We start from the raw sequence: 27629 nt of genomic DNA on the forward strand, positions 1-27629 counted from the left end.
GTGCTCAAAATCAAAGAATTGTGTGCAACATCACACTAGTGTACGTGCAGCATTAGAATGGTTAATCTTTATCAATTCAAACCAATGTAAAATCAAAAGTAAATGAGGGATTGCTTTTTTCAGGTTGTGAGAATAGAGCAGAAGGTCATCAGCAAATGCAGAGTATTTTATCCAGCATCTTAACGTAAAACACTATTTTCCCTACCTTTCCCCTGATAAGGCAGGTGCACACAAACAAATGTGAATTTCCTGCAATAAGTTTGCAATTTTTAGGAATTGAATTGCAAAAGAAAATCACGGTGCACTTCCACCCCACCCCCAAAGATCCTTATGGAGAACAAAAATTGCTGATAATTGATCCATCCCCTCAGGGTCTCAAGATTCACTGCAAATATCTCATGAAATCTCTACATTACTAAACTTATAGTCTAGTGGTTCCCGAACTTTCTTAAATCATAGCACCCTAGAGGATCAGAAATTTTTTCCAGCACCCCTCGGATAAAAATTTTTGTTTTTATTTTATACAATTGGAAAAAAATAGTAAATTCTTCCTGCCTGTCTTCCTTATACTCGGTTGTATGAGGGTGTATAGTTGTGCTTCTGGCAGTCCGCAGCACTGGTTTTACTTTGATCATAAATAATTTTGATTTTGGCACACAGTTTAGGAACCACTGTCATATTCCATTTTTATATAGAGTAAATCACCGCAGCTAATTGGATACTGGCCATAGTGTCACACTTACAAATAGATGGGCTCTGGCATTATGTTTCAGTGAAATATTAATTTGTCCTCATTTTGCTTTGCAGATATTTCTCCTGGCATGTCCCCCATGTAAAGTTGCCACAATAGTATTCAGGTGAGTACTTTGGAATATGTCAATTGTATAATTGTTAACATTCTTTTATAGTTTTTTACCAGCAAAATTCAAGTTTAACCCTTTGCAGTCCAAATTTTTTTTTAAATTCCAAACAGTCTGGTTTAAATGTTTTAATTTAATTGTCATTTCTTTTTTTTAATTAAAAAATGGTCTACATTGAACGATGTTAATGGTCTTATTTCAAAGTGTCTCACCATTAGATCTGCTACTAGGGCTGTTGAGCCTGACTAGACGTTCGACCTAAAAGGGTTAACTGACCAACTTCTTCCCCTTAGCAGAGCTTTAAGGACTGCAGGCTGGAGAAATTATGCACAGGGCTTCTCAATTTCTGTGAAATGGACCCCAGCTAATTCAACTTATGTGTTAAGCAGCCATACATGGGGATGTTTCAATTCAGCACTCTGTTCAGATCGACCAGAGGCTTTCATCTCACTCCCCTCCTGAGTAATTTAGTGCTGCAATGCATCGCGGCAGGCCCTTAAGAGCATACTGGTTACCATGAGTAAACACCCGGTTTGAGGCGCAGAAACTGGCAGATGTCTAAGTTCAGTGCAATGTTGACAATTTAAATAGCTCTGGGACCTCCTTCATTAAAATAGTGCTAAATTGAATTGCGCCGTATGTTGTCAGATAAGGCACACTGATTGCAGCTTTCTGTTGGTTGACAAAGTATTGCCTATGTGCTGTACTTCCAAAACATTAGAGCTCATGGAAGAAATGGTGTCTGCATGCAGCTGGGCTCACTAAGGGAAAGCAACAGCACATGGAAGTGCTCGTTTTAAAGATGGCATTGTTTTAGCTATAAAATATATTGAAGTACTTTTGTAGTGTAATTGTTCTCCCTTTTTAACTGTATTCCTGTAGAGTAGAACATAAGCTACAACTCCCATAAGCTACAACTCCCATTACAACATGAATTTCTATCTAAAATGGCTGTTTCCTAGTATTTTTAAATGTTAACACAAATGTAATTAATTATACCCCTTTTACACCGAGTCAAAAACCCGACTTTTTGCTTTGTGGACCTGGGTCAGCGTCGGTGTAAAAAGGGTAGCTAAGAAAACACGGGTCCATTTCCCCGCCAAGCCTACCCTGCTCCTGACCAGGGTGGAACACTGGGAGGACCCGGGCCAGGGGCAATGTAAACGGGCATCAGACCTGGCTCCAGTTTACAGCAATGGGTGAGCCTGACCTCTGGACCGCAGCGTCCTGCGATCAGAATGAAAGTTGGTGGGGGTTGCACAGAGCCTCTGCTGCTTTATTGTGCAAACATGTACTGTGCATCCATTCACCCCGTGGGGGGGGGGGGGGGATTGGGGGGGGGGTAGGGTGGCCTTGCGTTGCACAGAGGCTGGGGGTAGCCCAGCAGCTTAAAAATCGTGGCTCCGACCTGGATTGGAACAGTGGTCCAGGATTTTGGTGTAAAAGAGGTATAAGTGTAACCTATATTGCATTTAAATACCACAGTCATTTACAAACACTTATGTGATTTACTTAGAAATTATATGCTTTAATGCACAATTTTTTTTTGTTCTGGTGGTGAACATGGTAGCGATTTAAAAAGGGAGCATCCTCACAAATGCTATTTGGTGATATTTTTATGAAGGTGCGAAAAGTAATTGTTACCATGCAGAGAACTAAATTAGTTTTGACTGGTATATTACTCATGTTTAGGGCCAATCACCACTGTTACATTCAGTAATCTCCGTCAATAGCGGCTTCTTGTCTTTCCCCTGGTGGCAGCCACGCTTTGCATTCATCAGAAGGCAGCTGGAACACTTACAAAAATGATGATCTATAGATCTATATGACAAATATTGTAGTACCCAGGTTGGTTTAGCAAACAGGTGAGCCCTGAGCCAGGTTTTTGTGATAGAACTGAGCATTTCCAATCTATTTATAGTGGAATCTTGGGACTGCAGCCCAGCACGTAACCGACGCACTATAGAACTACTGCTAAATGCAATCTATAAATCAATGTAATGTGAGACATGGAGCTTAATACAAACAAGTCAAAACATTTATCCTGTATCTGAGGAATTTTCTTACATAAGGCACAAGGCTGCATGCCTCATGCTAGCCTTATACCCTCTACACATGGGGCCTAATTCAGAATGGATTGCAAAGTTTTTCTCTTTTGGACAAAAACTGCAGGCGGGGCAAATGTAAAGTACAGAGAGTTAGATTTGGGTTATTTATTTCTGTGCAGGGTAAATACTTTATTTTTACACTGCAGTTCAGATTTCAGTTTAAAGGAAACTCACCAAAATCGAACTCTCTGCGCGTTACATCTGCTCCACCTGAATGTAGCATGGTTTTGTCCTAAAAACAAAAAAAAAGGTGCGTAAACACGGGAGGAGATATATTGCTAGCAATATATTGCTTGCAATATATTGCTGAGCAATATATTGCTCAGTGTCTCCTTTTCAACAAGCGACCAGAGATGGTCGCTGTTGAAAAGGAACCTCTGCTGGGGGTGCCGCAGAGGTAATTAGCTGGTCGCAGGAGCAAGCTCCTGCGACCAGCGATTACAATGGGGTAGAAAACGGGAGCGCGCACCCGGCGATTTATCGCCGGGGCACACTCCCAATCACTGGCTATATGGTCGCCTGCGACCATATTCCCAGCGACTATAGCCCATGTCTCCCCCGTGTGTACACAGCATTAGGACCATGAGCCAGATACGTACTGGTATTGCATTAAGCATCAGTGCATTTGCTGTTGCATGGTAGTCATATTTGACATGCGGTGGTAATAAACAGTTGCCGAAGTATCGCTAAGGAACACTTTATTGACTCCAATGCTTTCTCAAGTGCCATCCCATGGAATTTTCAATTCAAAATCATAGGCTTTCCTGTCCACCAGCGCTTGCTGATTTGAGATGTTCATGTCCGGATTTGCTCGGATCTCAAATTGGGATCTTATTGGCTATCCAAAACATGTGACAGCATATAGCCAATTAGATCCCGTTTTGAGATCCGAATAAATCCAGGCCTGCGGATCTCTAATGAGAATTGGTACTAATTTATTTATATAGCGTTTTTCTTGGGATGTTATCGGTGTGCCAGCGGTCAGAAGTCTGGAAACTGCATCCTGATGTGCAGAACCCTAACACCTGGCTGGTAATTCTGCCCCCACCCTCCTCACACCTCATCCTTATTACCTGCAGCCTAACCCTAGCCATACCCCCTGAGTGCCTAACCCTACCTTTTTAGTGCCTATACTCTTGATTTAGAAACTATAGGGCCATTACTGAATGTGTGAGTAAACTTGTCTTTATGCTGTGTTTGAACATTTCTAGAGTAGTGTCCTCTGTGGACTGAGGGGGTGAGTAGGCGCTGCCAAGCTTAAAGCTTTTTTATCTCTTTCTCGGTATGGGGAATTCTATGTCTTTTAGTAGTTCTCGATTAGTGGATCATAGTTTGAGAGTTGGATTATATGCCTCAAGCACCTAGACTCCATTTGTATCGGGTTATAAATGTCAGTAAGGCTATCTAAATATATCTTACATGCAGCCAGTGAAGAGAATGGAACACATTTGTTATGAGGCAGGTACAGGGCTGGGTAGTTACCGATGGCTGCATGGGTGCGTCTTTTTCTTGGAGGCCCTAGAATAGCGCATTGTAGAAGTTCAAGCATGAGGACACAAATTCAAGTACGATTGTAGAAAGAATTTTGTGAAACAATCAAATGCTGGATACTAATAAAGATTGGATGAAACTTGATATTTAAATGTCAACCCACAATCCAGTGCTACATCAATTTCTTCAAATGATCAGAGGAAGCCCAGTTGGTTGGCCCAGCTGAAAACGTAATACTTTATGTTGAGCTCCTGTCATAATGTTTCACCAGAATTAATTCTCAGGCAGCTGGCACACACCTAGTCATGCAGGCACTTCCTGTGACCTGGCAGCAAGAAATAATTAAAACCATCCAAGATTGCACATTCTGTTCTCTCTTGTTATCAGAGATCATTAGGCACATACACCTTTCCGTCTTCTCATGAATCCTGACTGGAATATTTCATAAATGCAATGGGTTGACAGATTTGGTTTCCAGTTTACTTGCAGCTACTTTCTAAGTTAACATTCCTTAGAAATGCAAACTAATGGGTTCAATTGCTATACCAATTTTACGTGCTTGAAGCGCTGTGGAATGTGTGTAAAAAATACTAGGAAAAAATGCTGTTTTGAAACCGCTGGATAAGGAGCCATTCATGGCCAACAAACCACATTAGTTGTATTCAATTTGCCTTTGAACTGGGATTCACAGAGGGCATTCTGTTTGATTGTGGTCTCTGAGGTTGCAATTACAGCCACTTATTGTTATCTCACTCTTTGCATGGTTTCAGAAGGATACAAATAGGGGTTCTGCCTACAGAAATATGACTCAACTTCAATCTGATGCTACTACTTAAGGCCCCCATACATTAGGCCGACTTGTCCTTAGGACAAGTCGGACCCAATTCTCCTGTGAGCCGCCCGGCAGCTCCCCGGGAGGCTCACATAAAATTTGGCACTTGATGAGCCAGATTTTACATGTGATAAATCGCATGCGATTTATCACATGTAAACAAATGGGGAGCTGCAGGGCGGTGAGGAGCAGTGGGGCGGGCAGCGGCAGTAGTGGGGGCGGGCGTCGGCAGTAGTGGGGGCGGGCGTCGGCAGTAGTGGGGACGGGCGGCGGCAGTAGTGGGGGCGGGCGGCAGCTCACAAAAGTTCCCGGCGGGTGATGCTGACCTGGCCGGCATGCTGTGGTCTCAAATACAGTAGTAGCGCTGCCGCTGCGGGACGCACAGCGGCGGCTATTAGATTTTCAAAATAGCTGTCAAATGACCGGCCGTTCTGTGATTGGCTGAGAGCTCTCTCAGCCAATCACAGAACGGCCAGTCATTTGACAGCTATTTTGAAAATCTAATAGCCGCCGCTGTGCGTCCCGCAGCGGCAGCGCTACTACTGTATTTGAGACCACAGCATGCCGGCCAGGTCAGCATCACCCGCCGGGAACTTATTTGTGAGCTGCCGCCCGCCCCCACTACTGCCGCCGCCCGCCCCCACTTCTGCCGCTGCTATCTGTGATCACAGCCGGCCAGGTCAGTGTGTCTGCCCGCCGTGCTCCCCCGCCCCCCCGCCGTCTGCATGCATATGCCTGACAGGTGGGCAGGCATATGCATAGCATACAGGGAGGTCGGATGATCTTATGTGCTGACCGTCCGACCTCCCTGATCCGGTCCGATGCGCACGGGACCGCGCATCGGATCGGATCATACATCACACACCTGCGATTTTGGGGCGATTTCATCTGGTTATCGGCCCAAAGTGCCGAAATCGGATGAAATCGTCCCAAAATCGTATAGTGTATGGGGGCCTTTAGACATTCTGCCCCATTCCCTTTCTGTACATCTGTGTTTGATAACTGTCAAACTTTATATTTAATGATCTCACTTTGGTATGGAAAGGAACACTACGATAATTGTCACATCCTTGTTTGTAAATGATATGGATATTGAATAATGCCTTGGAGTTCTGTAACTGAGACCTTTTTGTTTTATCTTGTTATGTATGGTCACCAGTATATTATGTGGCTTTTAATTCCTTTTATAGAATAAATGGCATTTGCCCTGTACAAACTTTAAATGTTTATATTGATCATCTGTATGTGTGAGTGTGTATATATATATATATGTGTGTGTGTATCTATTTCTCTATCTTTATCTCTCTCTGTTTATTTATATTTGTGTGTTTGTTTGTTTTTTTAAGGTTGCAGATGCATATGCTAAATGGGGCCCTTCTTGCTTTGGTGTTTCCAGTGCTGAATACACGATTGGTATGTACCAGTGATTTTCATTACTGTCTTTGCTATTTATTCTTCATTTAAAATTAAATTAGCCATGTTAAGTTATTGGGTGTGAAAAGGGGTGTTGGGTTTGGGCTTCTAGCCCTAGGCTATTCAATTTTAATTCCCCTTTTCAACCAATTCTGTTTCACATCTGTCAATGGGTATGAATACGCACAATCTCAAGTTTATTTCACGCATTGTCTTAAAATATCAGAACATACTATACAACAAGGGATAAGCTATTATAAACATAGGTTGAACTAGATGGACGCAAGTCTTTATTCAGCCTCACCTACTATGTAACTATGATGCACGTCCCATTTGCTTCAGGTTTCATGTTCGTTGTATGCAGGGCCGGACTGGGACCAAAAATTGGCTCTGGCATTTTTACCAAACAGGCCCACCTGCTTGTGACCTAGATTCATGATATTTTGGCACGCTGATGAGGCATTGTGGGTACAGAGCATCATGAATCCTTGGCCCATGCTTATGAGATTTCCTGCCCACCCTGATAATTTCCCTTGTTATGCAGAGCACAGTAACTAAACCTAGGACTACAAACTGAAAGAGGTAAAACTCTGTAACTGGGTTTATTTATAAACCATGGAAAAACTGGGCAGTAATGCTTATTACATGATCTGCCTTTCAAGGTCCTCCTTAGGCTCCTGAATAACACTTTAGGGCCTGGGCCTCTCCAGCTGCATACAAATTCACAGTGCTGAGTATGGCATAAAGTGGTCCCATCACACCTGTGTTATTTTAGCCACTCCATTACCTAACCCAAATGCTGACCGCCTGTCACTCTCTTTGTGAACGGCAAAACATTTCTTCACTGCATCTGCAACCTACATTGCGTCCACCTCTGAATTATATTCAGATGAGTACAACTGTATTATTTAGGGTTTTTTACAGACTTTTTCCTAGAAACCCACTCATTACTATCTGACAACAATCCAATATATTGGCCACAATAGTTTCTAGTGTTCACTCTAGAAATTTTTTAGGGCAGGGTGCTGACCACGGGAAGGGCACATTTTTCAATCGCGAGGGCACATTTTAATTTAAACGTCAAAATGATGACACCGGAGCGTCATACCATCAGCACATTTATGCTATATAATCCATCCTGTGACACCTGAGCGTCACACCATCGGCACATTTATGCTATATAATCCATCCTGTGACACCGGAGCGTCACACCATCGGCACATTTATGCTATATAATCCATCTTGTGACACCTGAGCGTCACACCATCAGCACATTTATGCTATATAACCATCTTGTGACACCGGAGCATCACACCATCAGCACATTTATGCTATATAACCACCTTGTGACACCGGAGCGTCACACCATCAGCACATTTATGGTATATAATCCATCTTGTGACACCTGAGCGTCACACCATCAGCACATTTATGCTATATAATCCATCTTGTGACACCGGAGCGTCACACCATCAGCACATTTATGCTACATAACCATCTTGTGACACCTGAGTGTCACACCATCAGCACATTTATGCTATATAATCCATCTTGTGACACCTGAGCGTCACACCATCGGCACATTTATGCTATATAACCCATCTTGTGACACCGGAGCGTCACACCATCGGCACATTTATGCTATATAACCACCTTGTGACACCGGAGCGTCACACCATCAGCACATTTATGGTATATAATCCATCTTGTGACACCTGAGCGTCACACCATCAGCACATTTATGCTATATAATCCATCTTGTGACACCGGAGCGTCACACCATTAGCACATTTATACTATATAATCCATCCTGTGACACCTGAGCGTCACACCATCAGCACATTTATGCTATATAACCATCTTGTGACACCTGAGCGTCACACCATCAGCACATTTATGCTACATAACCATCTTGTGACACCTGAGTGTCACACCATCGGCACATTTATGCTATATAACCCATCTTGTGACACCGGAGCGTCACACCATCGGCACATTTATGCTATATAACCACCTTGTGACACCGGAGCGTCACACCATCAGCACATTTATGGTATATAATCCATCTCGTGACACCTGAGCGTCACACCATCAGCACATTTATGCTATATAATCCATCTTGTGACACCGGAGCGTCACACCATCAGCACATTTATACTATATAATCCATCCTGTGACACCTGAGCGTCACACCATCAGCACATTTATGCTATATAACCATCTTGTGACACCTGAGCGTCACACCATCAGCACATTTATGCTACATAACCATCTTGTGACACCTGAGTGTCACACCATCAGCACATTTATGCTATATAACCATCTTGTGACACCGGAGCGTCACACCATCAGCATATTTATGCTATATAACCCATCTTGTGACACCTGAGCGTCACACAATCTGCACATTTATGCTATATAAACCATCTTGTGACACCGGAGCTTCACACCATCGGCACATTTATGCTATATAATCCATTTTGTGACACCTGAGCATCACACCATCGGCACATTTATGCTATATAAACCATCTTGTGACATCGGAGCGTCACACCATCAGCACTTGTGCACAAATCACCCCCATCTATAGGGATCTCAATATGACTAGACACTAATCCCAGACACCGGTAACACACAGGATAATTAATGCATAATGTTAAATGGGTGAAACGCAGCATCCAATGCAACTAGTACACTGACACTGCGCCCACTTCCTGGCACCTGGTACAGCAGCAGCCGGACCATCACTTTACTCACACAGCGATTGTGCCAGCTGCTAGCCCTCAGCTTCAGTAGCTATGTACATAGTGTGCAGGGCGTGTGTGTGTGCGGCAATAGTGTACAGGGGGGGCAGCACTGCCGGGGTGCTGATAGTGTACCAGATATCATAGTGTACCAGATATCCCCTGGCTGTACCTGTCTCTGGGGTCTATACAGCTGGTGGTCCTGTTGCTGTGATTAATGTAATAGACTTTTCAGTCCACATCCCTGGCCTGCTCCCACCCCTCTGGCAGGGGTAACTCCTTTCGTAGCATCTCCAGAGTGTGTTACATCCCCCATAAAGTCCCCCAGAGGCAGTGCTGAGGAGTCCGTCTGGCCGACAGAGGGGGGGGTCAGATGAGCTGGGACCCTCCCCACACGCCGCACTCGGGCACTTCCCCACCAGGAAAGTTGCTCTGGGCGATCAACAAGTGCTCGGCAGGGGAGCGGGAGGGCTGCATGTCCCTGGGTGCCCAGCTGTCCATCCCCGGCCCCAGGGGCCGAGCACTGCCTCCAGCCAGCGGGTGTCACCACACGTGAGCTCCCCTGATGCCAGTCACCCCCCGAGCTTGCTCCAGTCACTAGGAAGCTGCGGGACACGGTGCCCGTGCGGTGTCCTCCATGTCCCCAACACCGTGTACTGTATGTAGGCTGCGGCCGGTGACCAGGCTCCGCTGCTGCACCGGGGGACGACCAAGGACCGCAGTGTTGGTATAGGGGCTTCTGGGACGATGCCTTAAAGGGGACGCCTAAAATAAGCCTAGCGGGAACACTAGTTTCTATATATATTTAGAAAACTATGTGGTCACTTTAAAGAGGATCTTTTAAATTAAGAGTAACAAAATAATATTGGCAGTCAAAAAAGGCATGTGATATATAAATTATATAAGGTAAACTACTACATCTACTTAAAGGCAAAGCAATAACCATGGCAATTATTCCTGCTGATTGGGTGCAAATTTACCTTGTCCAACACACGTGATGACTGGCTGGTCTTTTCTGCTGCTAAGATAGCACCGACCCCGCCGTGGTGACGTTCAGCTTCTCACGTCCGCGGGTAATTAATGACATGGACGTCGCGGTCATGTGGCCAGCCCCTCTGCCCCCCCCCCATCCCACACACACACACACTGGCTGCTCAGACTGGATGGCGGCGCCGGCAGCTCAGGTGCAGTCACATAATGGTGTCATGATGACGTCAATATGCAAATTATGGGGTGCTCAGCACAGTGATGCCCAGGGGGCAGTACTGAAAGCGCAGAGCAAAGGATGCACAAAATCGGCCCTTCTGACTTTTGCCAGATGGCCAGTCCAGTCCTGGTTGTATGCAATCGTCTTTGCTTTTAAGTGTGATAATGGCAGCATCTGTGGGTGATCTTGAAAATAAAGCATTATATGATGGGCATTCATAGTCTGTTTGCCATGTGTGAAAGAAGAACATCAATGATCCTATTTTCTGCATTTCTTGCAGCAAAGTATTTATACATGTGCATTTTGACTAAAAACCATTCGAGACAATTGAGTAAAATGGCAAAACTGAAATTGTAAAAAGGATATAGTGACTGCGCTCAGATTTCTTGTATTTCTAGTGCAGCAAAGGTATTGGAGGTGCCCGCCCTCCCGAGGAAACAACAGATTAATATTGCGGACAACATTGGGATTGCGTACTATTTCATCCCAAAGCAATAGGCATCATAAGATCCCCTATTTGGGACAATCCTTTTGCTCACCTCGCATTAATTAACGATCAGCCCATTGGATGTAATACTGTATCAATTTATTGCCATTCAGTTATCATTAGCAGTGTGTTGATCATATACCTTTTAAATTTGTTTATTAATTTTTAATTTATGCTCAATCATGTCACTGTGACAGTTATTATTAATCAGTGTTTTATCAATTATATTCTTACAGTGTTTTTACAAATAAATAAATATTTAATGTTCATGAACAGGCACACTTCATTTACTATAGAGCGCAAGGTATAATTTCCATTAAAACTGAAATTGTGTTGACCTATTTGGTCCTTAAAGTTATGATAGTTTACTGTTTACATCTGTGTGTTTCCTTCTTCATGCTCAGAAGGCAGCGAAGAGCGATTTGTAGGTGTGTGCTACTGATAAATGAAAATATAGTTTTGTTTTTATAAATTACCTTTTTGGGGACCTCAAAGTTTAAAGGTGGCAATACACGTATACAAATTGTTTTTTGTTTTTTACACGATTTAGACCCATCAGGCCGATAAATCGTATCTCATTTTACTTCTGATCTGTTGTGCAGCCCCATGCTCCTCAGATTGGATCAGGAGGATGCTTCGTATGCAAATGGGCCACATACAATGTATCCTATGCGATCTAGCTGCTGGGGTGCCCGTCGGAGTTGCCGAGATATCTCGTGCAATACCTCAATCTAACACAGGGGTGGGCAATAAGCGGCCCTCCAGCTGTTGAGGAACTACACATCTCAGCATGCCTTGGATCAGTTTAACTATTGGAGACTAATGAGCAATGTTGCTTCAGCTATTTGAAAAAGGGTAATTGTCAGGAAGTAAATATGGTAAAATTATATATCTGCGTAGATCCATTTTGTCCCGCTCAGTGATTTCAGGTGTGCCCTGTGTACATTAATAAATAGGGCTCACAGGGATTTTTCTGTCAGTGCTTGTGGATGTATTAATGATCTTGAACACAGAAGAATTTAAGCACACTGAGTAGATTATAGGATTATTCGCCTTCATGTCCTAATTACCCAGTTAATCAGGAAGTAAAGTGGATTTATTATCTTCATGCAGTAGGATTTCTCTGTTTGTTTTGGTGAATGTTCTTCTACGTTCTGTTGATCATCTCCCTATGTCATGTCATGCGACTCTCAATAGCTCTGAGCACACTGTTAGTAGTTCCTTATACATAGGCGCTGTAGAGCTGCAGGTTTTCCTGCACGATGATTAAAGATAACCGCTATATGTGATGATACCTATTCCATACAAACGTGTTAAGAACCTTATTCAGGTCCATTCATTAGGCCGCGTGTGTTTGCACGTTGCCAATGTTTTGGCTTTGCGCTTGCATTTGGAGTGTGTGGCCACGGTGAACAGAAAGGCCACAGGGGGGGTGGGGGGGGGTACTTGGGCGGCCCATTAGCTTATGGGAACAACCAGCGTTTCATGGGCATACCCATGAGAACGCTGGGCATTCGCATGTTAATGCGGCAGTGATGGACATGCGCGGGAGGGCAGCTGACATCACCGGTTGTCAGCTGCCCATCCACTTCCCCCTGAGCGTACACTCATATGTAAGACATGTAAGGTTGCTGAGAGCATCCACTTTCCACATCTTTCGATAGTTTGGGTCCCAGTGGCATACGATGGATGTTTATGTAAAACATCCATTCATAGCTAGTGCGGATGTACGCGCCTTGGCAATGGTGGGATCTGGTTAACTCGGAAGGATGTGAATGAACCAGAATAACCCCCTTAGTCCATTGGTCGCATACAGTTTGTATGTTCTGCCATTGAAAGATCTGTGTTAGCGGCCACAAGCCATGCAGTTTCCATGGATAAATAAGGCCCTTATTCAGGCCTGTTGCAATACAAAGTACAACCACAAATCTATTGCATTTTTGGGAATTTTCAAGTCAGTTAATCTTCATACTGTGACACCTTCCCTTTGGTCGCCTCTCCCTCCAATTGTCTTACCTGGCTGAGGTAAAACTGGTTTGTGACTGAAATAACAGTGCACAATGCATTTGCATTACAGGTTATAGAGCAGATAAGTATCAGAGAGAAATGGATCCTGTAACATGCAATTACTAGCATACACAAATTTGTTCTATTTTTTTGACACTTTATACATGAAGGCATACAGTTGAGTAAGAAGCGTTATTTGTTTGTGTAGAGTAAGTGTATAATGCAGTGTCTATCCTATTCAGCATGAAGGGTGCAATGTGCTGTTGCCGCAGCATTTTAATGTTGGCAAAGGCACCTGGATTAGCTCCTTTTGGGGGCTGAAATCAGCCCCTCTTTACACAAAACTATACAGAGCTCTATGGGGCAGTGAACACTTTTCTACCAATCCTATACAGTCCTTACAATCAACTTTAGATGGATACCAAGGTCAGAGTAAATACCACTCGGATCCCTTTAGCTGGATGTGTTTGCATTTCTTTTTAACCATAAAATTTAGCTGCACTCTGCGATTGCACTCCCACACTAAGCCCTTATTGTACTTGCGTAGTAAAAAAATACATACTGTACCTTTACTCTAGGGTGCACCACCGGACAGCTACAGCACAGTGTGAAAGGTCACATTTTCGTATACCGGTTTCTGATTATATTTAGAAAATGAAAAAACGCTAAAGAGGGTAAAATCAGTGTACCTCCACAACCCCCCCCCCCCCCCATTTGTACTTATAGTGTGTGCACACCGACGCTCACTTTCCATGCCCATTTTAGCCACCTAGTCACACACAGGGCCATATTTAATGCGGCCGGCGAGGGGGTTAAGCGGCCAGGATCACTTAAAACAAGCGATGCTCGCTGTTTAACCCCCGCCCGGCTGCTCACCCTATTCTATGTTCCGGGGGAATCCTCCTTGTCACAGGATGGCGAGGATTCCCCCAAACAGGGAGGCTCTCAGCTAATGCAGGGAGCCCGCTGTTTTAGTGGCCACACACACTTTCTCCATCACTATAAAAACCCAGTGAGGTGGAAAAGGTGCATTCCGGGGGTCAGCTGAATACTGAACGTGGGAGCAGTCACCCCAAAGTCTCCAGCCACATTTTGGACCTATAAAAATGCTCATTAACAAAATTCAGGCAGTGTGAGACCAAATAAAATCACAATTAACATGTCAGACTGATTCTGAAGAAGGCCAAGTGTGTACACTTATATGCATTGGTTTATTGCAGCTTATTTAGCTCTAGTAAATTTGAGTTTGAACTACTTTTTACACTTTTTTTGTTTCATGTGAATGCAGGATGGTTAGATTGTTGAGGCTTTTTTATTTTTTATATAAATATTTTTCTTTATTAAAACACCATGGACAATAAAAATAAACATGTTTTCAATGTAATCAGAGTTGTTAACATTTGTCGTATAAGGCATAGACATTGTATTTTTGACATGGTAATAATCCACCTTATAGCTGCCACATCTTCTATAACAATTGAACAAATGTTTTTAATGCAAAGACAGTATTCAATAGTATTCAGTAGTATGCTGCCACTCCCTATCTATGACCGCAAGATTGCTTGGTCCTGTGCTGCCTTCCTAGTTCAATACCAGGTGGTGTTTTTATTTATTGAAGAGGCTTTTACAATAAAAGGTTTGTATAATCCTCTGTTACCCATTACTTGAATTCATTTTTGAGACCCTGCTTAATGTACAGTTTCTTACATTTTCTGTTCCATTAAGGCAGGGGTGGGGAACCTTTTTTCTACCAAGGGCCATTTGGATATTTATAAAATCCTTCGGTGGCCATATAAAAATGATCAATATATTCATGTGGGTATTATACACATGGGCAGCGGCATATACATGTGGGCATTATATAGACTGGCAGCGGTATATACATGTGGGCATTATATAGACAGGCAGTGGTATATACATGTGGGCAGCGGCATATACATGTGGGCATTATACACATGGGCAGTGGCATATACATCTGGGCATTATACACACGAGCAGCGGTATATACATGTGGGTATTATACACATGGGCAGCGGCATATACATGTGGGCATTATATAGACTGGCAGCGGTATATACATGTGGGCATTATACACACGGGCAGCGGTATATACATGTGGGCAGCAGCATATACATGTGGGCATTCTACACATAGGCAGCGTCATATACATATGGGCATTATACACACAGGCAGCGGTATATACATGTGGGCATTATATAGACTGGCAGCGGTATATACAGTCGCGACCCCATGGTGAGAAGGTCGGGACCCACAGTTTGAGAACCGCTGGTTTAGAATATATTGTGCAAAGTAAATGTTGCTTGTGTGGTACGGGATATGCTTTATGAAACCTGGTAACAAACGTTACATGAAAAGGACATTTTCCTGGAATGAAGTGAAGTTTGCCAACCTTTCCCACCCTCACATCTATTAAGCAGCTACTATAAGTAAAATGTATGAAAAACATGTATAAATGATGGATGCATCTTCCCGAACCTTTACCCTGGGATGGCACCCTGCCCGGAGGTTACCACATACCACCTGAAGCAGCCCTACTATCCATAAGACACATCGGAACCCATCAATAATATTTACTCTTGTGCGCTTTCACTTTTCTTCCATGAAATGTTTCTGTGTACTCTGCTTAGAACTATTCAGACACCTGTTCGGCGATCACAATAAAAAGTACTAAACCTGACTGTTTGTTTTTTTGTTGTCATTGCAGTTACCCTTTGAAGTAGAGGTGTATTATATTCAGCACATCATGCTGTACGTAGTTCCTATCTACTTGCTGCGAAAAGGAGGTATGACCTGGTTTTCTATCATTCTTGTTTAAACTTTACTATTTACTATTATCCATATAAAACAGATCCAGTTATATATGTTTGTATCTTGCAATTTAATTAAAGTCTTTGTTTTCTTCGCAAACTGTGCAAAGAAATAAAAAAAAACACCAAAAAAAAACCTGCTCTGTGGTGCATATAATGAAAACACTGTTTGCCCATTGGAAGTAATATTTAGTGAGGTGATTGAAAAAGTCAAAAGTAGCAGATAGCAGTGTTTGCTGGTAACAGTCCCACGGGTTGCCACTGTGTAGGGATGTGTGGGGGTTCTCAAAGGCGCGGTTTTTCGCACACAGTACGGCTTTATCAATTCGGAATTTCGTGGGACTGTTAGCAGCAAACACTGCTAACTGCCACTTTTGACTTGCGGTGAGTCCCCTGTGTAGCGGCAATTACAGCTCCAGCCACCCTGCAGATTATCATCTGGGCAGTCACCGGCTATACTTGGCCCCTGCAGCTTTGACTGATCGATCCCCGGCGGGCAATGGAGCTACATTATCCTATGTGGGAAACTACGGTGCATACAGCTAGCGCTCCAGGAGTCTCCTAAAGTGCCCAGCTACCTGTAAAATCTGGCAGTAAGGAGTGTCCTTGTGGACCTCAAAACCTGCATCTCTATGCTTCTGGTGCCCTGTGATGTTTAAACCCACATAAAGCAACACCCATCTTTACCCCATGTGTGTGAGTAACAGCTGATTTTATACCTACCCATCATTCAGTGGCCATTTGGACTCCAGTTTATGGAGCAAAACATAGCTCCATGTTGAACTGCCTATAGTGAATTAGACCAATTGGTCTGCAGTTTCCCCCAGGTGGTATATCCATTTTTGAGTCCTCCAAAAATTTGGAGCTATATATACATATATGCAGATAGCTTATATCTTTTAATTCTAATGCAGCCCATACACGGTCCATTTAACGGATCCGCTTGGGACTTAATTAGCACGGATCAGATCCCTAGTGCATGCAGTGTGCAGCACATACTTTTTGTACCGTACTATGTGATGCGCGGGGGCGCACATGGCATAGTACAGAACGGAGCCATACACAACGGACCGTGTATGGGCTCCTTAATTGTTGTTTTATGTATTGTCCTGTCTTTTATTTCCTCCTATATGCACTAAACGCCCAACGGTATTGGTTTTTCTTTACTATTTGGAGGGTGGCATCCCTCCACCGTAGTGGCTGTTGGTGTATATTACACACGGCAAGTATCCCCAGCGCTCTAGACAACCTTGTTGCTATGATTTGGAATGATGCTATGCAAAATGAAGAACATGTGGAATGGCTATTTGTGGGTGCTGTATTGATGGGAAAGATGTTTTAAGCTTGCATGTAGAAGATAAGGCTCCCATCCACTAGAGTGAGGTATTGCATGCGGTACCTCACCCAGTGGTTCCAGGTGGACAGGATTGCACACAATACATTGTATGCCTTCCTTTTGCATACAATGGGCGGTATTCAATGAGCCTGATTCGCCATGTTTTTATGGCGAATTTGTGCTGTTTGGCGAATTTCTGACTAAAACGGTGAATCACCCTATTCAATGACCACACGGCGAATACATTTCAAGGTTTTTTTCACCATGATTCACCGAGTAGCAATCGCTATCTTTTTATGGGGAAGTGGAATGTGAACTTTTAAAATAAAGTGTTTTGTTTTTTACATTTGGTGTCAAAAAATCAGGAATTTTATTCTGAGGAGGGGCATGCTATTTTTATTCATGTGCTGTAAGCACATGAATATATATTTAATTTAATTTTTTTTTATTTTTTTTACACCGCAGCCAGCAGGGGGAGCCGAGCCGCTCATTACATATTCATATATTCACTGCACCCGATCGTTACGATCGGGTATAGTGAATATACGCTCCCCTGCTGGCACCCCCGGGGGGCAGCCTGTGCTGCCTGGCACCCGGGGAGCCCACCTACCCCCCACAAAGTTCTGGGGCAGGCAGAGAGACTACCATCTCTCTGCCTGGCACCGTCCTCAGGCTCCCTGCGGCAATCGCCGCAGGAGCTCATATTCGCCAGTCAGGGGCAGCGAGCCCCTGACACGTTGAATACCGGAGCCCGCCGGCTCCAGGACGTGGCGAATGTGCAGCGAATCCTAAAAAGGATTCGCTGCACCTCGCAGGTATTCTCATTGAATACCGCCCAATGTATCGTATGCGATCCTAGCAGGGACTACAGGCTGCAACAAATATTCATGGCAGCCCGTCGGATCTGCGATTTGATATGCGAGGCACACAAGAACGCTCCTCACATCGCAATTGCAGGAAAAGCACCTGCGATATGACACTTTTCATGCAATCCATCGCAGCAATGCGCCAGAATCGCATAAAAAGTGGCCATATCGTGCTAGTGGATGGGTGATTTTTGTTTTCTTTAAATAAACTTTTAGAAGCGATACATATATTTTTATACCCTCCAAATTGTAGGGCATTTCTTGCTGGAAAAAATACTTGCTATCTATATTTTTTTTTTTTTTTATTCTTCACAATCATTAAAAATTAATCAGCAATTTCACTTTTTTACGAGCCGAAATACTTTGAAAGACATCTATACTGTTATCTAGTGTTATGTTACACTTTTTTGTGTGCTACAGATGAATTTCCCTATTTTTACCCACACAACACTGGTAACCTTATACAGAATTATTGCTTGACTGAAAATGATTTCTGTTTGATTGCATTTTGTTGCCATCTAGTGTTTATCATGAGAAAGCTCTGTCTATCCATCTAGCTTTTACTGGCTTATTAGTCTGTTCTTATGCATGGCGTCAATTGTATTCCCATTTACAGCACCTTTTATAATAAAGATTTAATATAAAGAAGTCACTCTAGTTTTTCATGTGCCTAAAATAGTTTAAAACCGGAACACTATTAATATTATTTTGCAATCTTGATGCAAATCTTTTTCAACACATCAGTCAGCTGAATTTTATTTTATTTCCCTGCCTCTTGACAGTGCAGCCTGCGTGTGGGGACAGTAGCAAGCTGTTTTTAATGGGGCGCCGCCATAAGTGCAGGGTGCATCGCATTTTGGCAATTAAAAAACCATCCAGGGTGTCCTGCTATAAGCGGGAACACTAGATTAGGCTGCTGGAGGGGAAAGGTTAGCATTAGGCTGCTGGAGGGGCGGTTTAAGGTTATAATACGCGCCAAAATCCATGTGGACATTGGGATGCCACGGTTTGTATTTATACATCTGAATGCTGGGTTCTGGAAGATCGATATCAACCTATGAATAGATATTTCATTGTACTGTTGACTGTTCATATTCAATTAATTTGCACATATTCTAAATAGAACGGATCATGCCTTGTTAATTCTTAGATATTTTAAATACAAGTTATATGCATTGCTTGGATTATTAAAATTCCTTACCTGGATTATTATAACTATATTGATGTTTTCCAGGTGTGTACACACCAGAGCCACTCTGTAACTTCTGGTGGGCTATGTTGGCAACTGGACTCATGTTCTTCTACCACTTCAGTCTTCTCCAGATCCTGGGCCTGGTGAGTGTTTGTTTTAGGACTTCCAGACTACTGCGGCGGCGTTACTGCCGCCGACTATCTTTACATGTCTACCTAAGCCGTGTCGTCTAAAGGTAGTCGACCATACCATGGTCGAACTAAACCCTGTAAACCCGCTATAGCACAACCCTCCCTGGTGACGTCACCCACCTGGCAATACACTGGGTGGGAACGCCAGCATAAATGGGGTCTCAAGCAGGGTTGCACATGGGTTGGAGCTGGGTACAAAATCCTGGGTGCAACCCAGGTTAGCAGTGTAAAAGTGGTAATTTTGGTCTGGGACAGTTCTTCAAGCACCTTTCGGACCTTCATTAGATATTGTTAAATTCTGCTGCAGAGCCGCGGTGCTGGCAAGGGATGTTGAATAGCCATGAGTCATCATGGGATCTATGCTTCTAAAGGGCCCCTGTGGCCAGCAATGATAAGTATACTGTAGTGGGTGTTTGCTGATATCTGGACATTTTATAAAAAAAAAAATTATTTATATATATATATATATATATATATAATACAGTTTGCAGACTTGTTTATAGTATGTGCTCTCTTGTGTTTCTTTTTTTTTTAATAACACACAAATTTCCATACCTCTGCAGTACATTTAATGGGCAGTATTCAATGTCAAAATTCGGCATGTGCAGCGAATCCTGTTTAGGATTCACTGCACTGTCGCCGTGTTCCGGAGGGCTGGAGCCTTTGCTGCCAGCCCTCGCTGTCCCAGTATTCAATGCCGCAGGGGCTCGCTGCCCCTGACGGCGAATCTTAACCACGTATGTGGGGAGGAGAAGGGCTACCTGGGACCCAAGCAGCACAAGCTGCCCCCCAGGAGAGCTAGCAGGGGACCGGGTAGGAGCCGCTAGCACTGCTCCCGATCCCGAAAACTTGCTGAATGTATTTGTGAGAGCCTTTATACTGTATAGGTCTTTCTGTAGGATGAAGGTTAATGTATGTAATGGGTGTGGTATAACACACCAACATCAGAATCCCGACTGCTGGGACTCAGACTGCGGGGCGAGCGCAACAATGCCCCTTGCTGCGCTCGCCACCTATTCTATTCTCCCTCTATGGGAGTCATGGACCCCAAAGAGGTAGAATAGCCCCTATCTGTCGGGATCCCAACTGTTGGAGTTTAAACAGTCAGTATTTCAACGTCTGTGGAATGACTGTTGGAATCCTGACCGTCGGTCAGTCATCCGGCACCCATTTGGAATATACCCTCATTGTCTGTATGATTTTACAAATTCACTTCCCTCTTTGTTTTGTTTTTGTGCTTTTTCAATAGATGACTGAAGTGAACTTGAACAACATGCTATGCCCAGCTGTGTCTGACCCATTTTACGGGCCGTGGTATCGTATATGGGCTTCGGGACATCAAACCATTATGACCATGGTTCATGGGAAGATGATTGTGGCCCTGTTCTCCCCTGGGCTACCAGGCTACAGGTTCCTGGTCTACCTGATTCCCTCTTCAGGAAAGAAAGTGGATTAAAAGGTCACTGCGGTTTTAACCTCTACCCAGCCAAAATATGGATCTAACATGTAGAGGTTAAAAAAAGCTACCAGCACTTTGATTTAACAGTGTTACAAACTTCCAGCTACGTAAACAAGTGACCTTACAGAACGGACACTGGTCTCCAGTATTGGATTCAATTTTGTATGAACATTCTCTTCATTTTGCCACCCTAAGCCAAAATGCTTTCCTATTTATCAGCAGCACAGTGCATCGCCAGGGGGCTATGGTGGCTTTTGCACAGGGACTGAAAAAATACCTGTTTTTATTTTTCTATGTTATGTACTCTAGTCTGTTACAAGACCTGATACTTTTATTTATAGATCTTTATAGGCTTATACAGCGCTAAACAGGAACGTAAATCTACTCCAGCTTCATATAAGGCTTTACCTGAATGAGCAGGGCTGTAATGGAGCAGTCCCATTTGTATGGTTTTTGTTTTACAGTCTAAAACTAGGCATGTGGTTATGGTAATGTGGAATGTTTAACCCTTTACATCCAAAAGCAGTGGCTTAGCCTTGTTCTATCATGGTTTTAACTGCAGATCAAAACTGACCACTAGCCTCTGATCCCATTACATTTACTGGTTCCGCCAGAAACACGCGTAGCATGCTTGTAGAAGGTGTCAGAAATGTTGCTCTAAGATGTATGATTATATAATATGGGTTATCATTTCACAGGAATAAGCTATAAGAGGTACTTTGGTGGGTCCTGGTGAACCCATTTTCAATCAGCCTGTCAATGCTCTTGCATTATGTGCATGGAAACCAATGCATCTGTTTGCAATGTGCGGAGTGCCTGCCCTTGTTTGTAGACTGGGCTTGCGAGAAGCATAGTGTACCTTCACTTGTCTATACTTCCGGCAAAGTCTGAAAATACATCTCTACATGTAAGTCCAAATTTAGGTTGACGCTCCTTTGCTGAATGGAAGAACGCCCTATTGCATCCCAGTTAAGCCTCTTTTGTCAGTAGTAGAGATGGGATGGATTCACATGTACCTGCCTTTGTCCAGTTCCAGAGCATGCATGGTACGGCACACACCAGATACACTCCTCAAATGGGCGGACACTCAACTCATCCGGTGCTAGGTGTACAGAACCTGATTCAATCAAAATAACTTTAGCAATAGGGAGAGGCAATAACCCAAACTTCTCATCATTCCAGATCATTTGTTATATCGTACAGGTTTTGTTAGTACACTTTTATTTAATTAAGGGCCACCGTCCGTATCTGTTACATAGTAGTTAGTAGTAGTCCTCTTGTTATTTCAAGTGAAAAAGGTTAGATGCAGAATTGTCCAGTTTGATATACAAACCCTCCCCACCCTCCTGCTGCTGGTGGCCATTAGTTGGGAATACACTGGTATCATGCAGTACCAGTTGCATGTTCCGTTTGCCATGGTACATAACCTGCAAGTTGTTACCCCATCTGGTCATGGAGGATAAACCAATCTGTAGGTTCCATGCTCCACTCTTTATAAAGTTGGGGCTATTAATCTACTCTGCTTCATTATGGTCTTTGGGGACAAATGCTGGAAGTGTCCCCTCCCCAACTTTTTATTTAATTTTTTTATATGTAAAACTCTCAGGTCACAGGACCAGGTTGGCCATGCCGAATATATAGGGCCATCGATAAGCTATGTGCAATTTTACCATGGTCTGTTGCATCTCTCATTCCAAGTACACATATATTATTAGTCATGGAATATTACCATATGGATTTTCAGTTACACACTTACCGTACACACGGTGCGATTTCTAGCAAGAATCATTGAGTGACCATATCTCCGTGCGTACAGGGCAACTGTTACTGGGAGCACGCGCGACCATCCCTGCAGCGGCTTCCCCTGGCAGTGTCTCCTTGGCCACATCCAGGAGCATGCTGTTGAAGATTGTGTCCATCACTCCTGCACAGATGATGGAGGAGGTCACTAACAACCCGTGGGAGTGCGCATCTTTAACTATATAGTGTGCATACACTAGGTGATATACACAAAAAAATTGTGAACAATGGTTATCGTGCATATAGTTTAAAATATCATCTAATGTTTACGCACCTTTACTGAGATTTTCTCAGCAATTTAGCAGTTTAGTAAGGCACTGTATAATGCAAGAGTCAGAAAGAAGCTGAGCGACTATCGGCAGTACAACCATGTAAGATATGCATTTCTTAATACATATGGGAAATTTGTCAATCATGGGCAGAATGTACAGAATTATTTATGGTTGAACCTGAATATATTTTCTTTAATATTAAGTGTTCCCCCCAGAATTTTTTTTCCAGCCGGGTAGCATCAAGAAGTAGCAGAGTGGGGGTCTTCGCAATAATAAAGTGTTTAACTCCTGACCTTTTAGGCATCCAAATACTACACAATTATTCTGTCACTGACACAATTACTGCCCTGCCATAGAATGCGCCCACTAGTTGGCACCACAGAATAAGCAGCACCTAGAATAAATATTGCCCGCACAAAATGCTAAGAAGATCCCAGGTGCTACCCTAATTTTCTGCAAACAAGCATTTTTTTTTTTTTAACGGCTCCCAATGACATTGTGATCACTGCTGCTCAGTCGGGAGACTGTTCCCACCTGAACAGCACACCCTGGCTTTTATTCAGTGGGGAGGGATCACCGTCCTCCACCCTGACGCATCCTTGCTATGTGATAGGCCACACGCCCACCCCCTGACACCCGGCAAGTCCGTCTGCAACAAGGTCTAATTGGTGAGAGTGCCGAATGTCAGGGGACTACAAGTGCCGGGTGGCAGGGCATCTCTTGCTGCCCAGACTGTCTGAAAATTTAAGCCTGGGGAGAACACTATTAAATACTTATGCATTACAGTCCCTTTTTTTTTTTTTTAAATAAAACATTTCTCTCCCCATTGTTCCGAATATTATGTTAAAGGGAAGTAATAAAAATAAGAATGGAGTTTAAAAGGGTCTTTTTTGTTTTTATAGCTAATTAAAGATGTGATTCAACTCTTCATTTTGTAGAGTATGATTTTGCGTTTTTTACTTTTTGAGAAACGTCTAATTCCTGGTGTTGAGAAATTCTAAAATAGTTTTTACCATGGTGTACTCCTCATTCCTATTGCTTTTGGTCATTTTCATGGGCATTTAATTTGATTGTTTGTGTTGCTAAACTTTTATTCATAGGGGAGTTTCAGTGCTCTGTGCTGATGGCGTTCTCATTTTCCTGTACAGAGTGCCTTCACGTCCTCCTTGAGGCACATCTTGGGGACTTGATTTGTGCCTCTCTAGATTACAAAGGACCCTATAACTGCACCTTTCTGGATTAAGCCCAACCGATTCAACCTTTACACATGTAAACATTACAAAATAAGGGGTACTTGTTTCCTAGCACGGCCACAATCGCGGGCATCGTGTAACTTTAAGTTAAGGTACACGATGCCCGCGATGGACCAGATTTCCTTTGGGTGGGGTTTACGGTGTAAAATTGGGGGTCTAGGGGATATTTTACATTGAATCCAATGTAAAATTGGGTCCCAGGGACCCTATTCACATTTGATTCAATTAAAAAATCGGGTCGGTCGCATCGCATGCGACCAACGCGATTTTTCCAACACGACCACCCCGATGGAAATCGGTGTGGCCGTGCTAGGAAACAAGTACCAAATAAGGTGTCAGGCAGTAATGAATAAATGGATTAATGTTGTGCCATTTTCCTACCCTGTGCAATGAGCCATACAGCTTGGATTTTGTGTTGGGGTGTAGAAAGCAAGGTGTATTGAGGTCTATGTGCATAATGTGACACAGACTTAAGTACAGGATGTAGGAAATCCTTACAATAGTACAGTGTGTGTTTTTTAAATTCTTCCTACAAATATTTTCTGCATTTTTAAAGCTGACCTATCCATAATTGAGAAGCAGCCATTTATTTTTGTTTTAGTAAAATGTGTCTGAATACATTTGTTTAGAGGAGTGCAGTACGGTAGCCTATAGTTATGACAAAGTAAAAATGTTGCCAATATTAGGTTAACGCAGATGTTTGGAAGGAGATTATATTGGTCCCATAAACCTCTGTTGCTTTTTACAGGGTTTGGATGTGTAAATATGCTATATATAATATTTTGTATTGCAATTTTTGGAGTACTTGCCCTTTTTGTGTGGTCAGTTGAACAAGTTTGTACATTATTACATATTCATGTGCGATGTGTCTACAAAGTTGTATGTATTCTGTATTAGATGGTAGATGTATCTTTCTGGATTTAATAGTGTGTGTGTGTGTGTGTGTGTGTGTGTGTGTGTGTGTGCTAAACATTTAGCAATGTCCTCTGTGAAATTAGGCTGTTTAAGGTACAATTGTCCAGATTTCCAAACTATTCCCATTTAGAAAATAAACTACAACTGTGACAATTCCAGTCTTTAAGTATACAGGATTAGTAATCTAGTTTTAGCTATTTATGGAGAAATAGATATATGGATACACTGTAAACTTTGTATATATTTTTTATTTTTTTGCCGTTTTGTTAGGTTTCCTTGTTTTGGGTGTTTATTCCTACAAAATTGAGTATGGTGGCGTTTGAGAGAACTATTTTACTCTGTTAGATTAGAGTCCTTAGTTTCCTGTGATCCCCTGTCTAATAGCATAGCAGCCCCTGTATTTTTTAAGCAGTCAATTTTAACATTTGAGAATCTGTATAGCCATCCATGGATAGAGGTCTATTATTGCCCAATGACTGTATCTTCTGGGGTGGTCTGCCAACCTCTCCAACATGTATCTTTCAACAGCTTTTTCTATATAGCAACTATAGCACTTGTGAAACCAATATATTATGTTGTCCCTAAAATCCTTCAGCACCTCACTTCTAGGGTTTTATCATCTCGTCATAAAGCTGGCATGTCTATAACTAATCATGAGAATTATATAAAGCCACACGTACGCCAACAAAAGTTATTCTATCAACTTTGCCCTCCGTCTAGCCAAAGCTCGGGGGCTATAAGCAGCTGTCTCATGTAGCGCCTACATCTCCAGCTGCTGCCGTTGAAAGCTGGAGAAAGAAATAGATTTTCCAGTTCTGTATAATATAAATGGTAGAACTCTGTGGCAGGTAGTTCCAGGTAGGGGGAAAGAGGATATTCATAAAACCTCCAATGTAGATAATACTTAAGCTTTAGCTGGGCTCTCTTGCAAATATAGATCTCGCTACCAAACTAGTAAAGCAGTGATGGTCCTTACCTAAATACTAATTTTAAATTTAATCTAGTGCCATCCGCTGTAGTAATCTGTGCGATCGGTAGAAGGACCGCTTTACTCCTTTATGCTGTTACAGTATCTGGCACATCTTTCATGTTAAGCCACTACACTCCGTATATAATATATATCCAGTTTTTGAGAATGTTGCATTGAAAACCTGCGGTTTGCTAGCATGTGTTTGATAGAAAGAAGTCCCTATTTTAGGATATTATCCCAACAGGAAAAAGCAGTTCTGTATGTATCTGACTGTTGTGTTGTGAACGGGGTATTTCTAACTTGGTTTTTACAAAAAATGTGCAAATGAAAAGTTTTGGTAAAATTTGAAAATAAAATGTTATTTGTGGACAGATACGTTCTACTTATTCATTTCCTAGCTAAAGAACTGCTGTTCGTACATATGCCATGGTTTCGTGCCTGAAGACCTTCTATTCAGCCAAAATGAGACCAGATGTGAAAGAGAGAACCAGTGATTCACTGTTACATTATTATTCCTGCCACCTAAGCGTAACTTTCCTATTAAAAAAAATACCTGAACAGAAGGCATGCTAATAAATGACCACCGTCTCGACAAATTACGAAGCCTTGGGTAAATTCAACATGGTCCTTCTACCATGGATAATTTTATGTTTGTTAAATAAAGTGATTTTGTTTTATATGGGTTATGAACAGAAGGTAAGAGCAGAGCACTGGGCAGCGTCTGGCTTGTCTGTCCAGGGTATGGAGACTCCTAGCTGGGACTGCTCAATTTCCTTTGTTTTCTTATCCTAAAACATGGCCATTTTCTTAGTCAAGAGGCATATGATATCACCATCGAATATTGCCTTATTTTAATGGATTTGTTTGCATTGTTTTATACATAATTATCCGACTTTCCAATAATGAAACCGTGTGTAATTGTTTTCCGGTCAGTATACACCTGTAGACATTGAGCACTGTTAGGGGAAACTAAGGTTCACCTGTTGCTTACACCCTTGTACACACATAGTACATCATGTAATGCTGAAAAAAGCTCAGCTGGCGCTTAAGCAACAGGAACTGCTCCCTGTGAAGGCATCTGCGATAGAGTCCTAGGGCCAAATTCTCTAAGCTTCAAAAGTGATAAAATGGAGATTGATAAACAGCCAGCCAATCAGCTCCTGCCTGTCATTTTTTCAAACAGTCTGTGACATGGCAGGTAGGAGCTGATTGGCTGACTGTTTATTACTCTCCATTTTATAATTTTTGATGCTTAGAGAATCTAGCCCCCAGTCAGAACTTGGACCAAACTGCTAAAAGTGCCCCTGCTTAAAGGTGGGGGAAAAAAGACCTAGACTACAAACCCAGGTAGAACATAGAGGTATTTATAAAGAAAGTCAATGATTACAGTTTGAAACT

General features: G+C 42.7%; 1 protein-coding gene across 1 annotated transcript in view; it reads left to right on the plus strand.

Moving 5' to 3' along the window:
- TMEM164 (transmembrane protein 164) overlaps window positions 1-26602 on the plus strand; it is a 53049-nt gene extending 26447 nt beyond the window's left edge. Inside the window, exons 2-6 of the mRNA XM_083159374.1 lie at window positions 808-857; window positions 6638-6704; window positions 15875-15953; window positions 19414-19514; window positions 20812-26602. Of these exons, the coding sequence (XP_083015500.1) occupies window positions 808-857; window positions 6638-6704; window positions 15875-15953; window positions 19414-19514; window positions 20812-21018 (504 nt within the window). The 3' untranslated portion in view covers window positions 21019-26602. The remainder of the gene's footprint in view (window positions 1-807; window positions 858-6637; window positions 6705-15874; window positions 15954-19413; window positions 19515-20811) is intronic.
- The last annotated feature ends 1027 nt before the right edge of the window (window positions 26603-27629 follow it).

Source organism: Crinia signifera, chromosome 9, assembly GCF_055691185.1.
Source record: "Crinia signifera chromosome 9, ASM5569118v1, whole genome shotgun sequence".
NCBI classification, from domain to species: domain Eukaryota; kingdom Metazoa; phylum Chordata; class Amphibia; order Anura; family Myobatrachidae; genus Crinia; species Crinia signifera.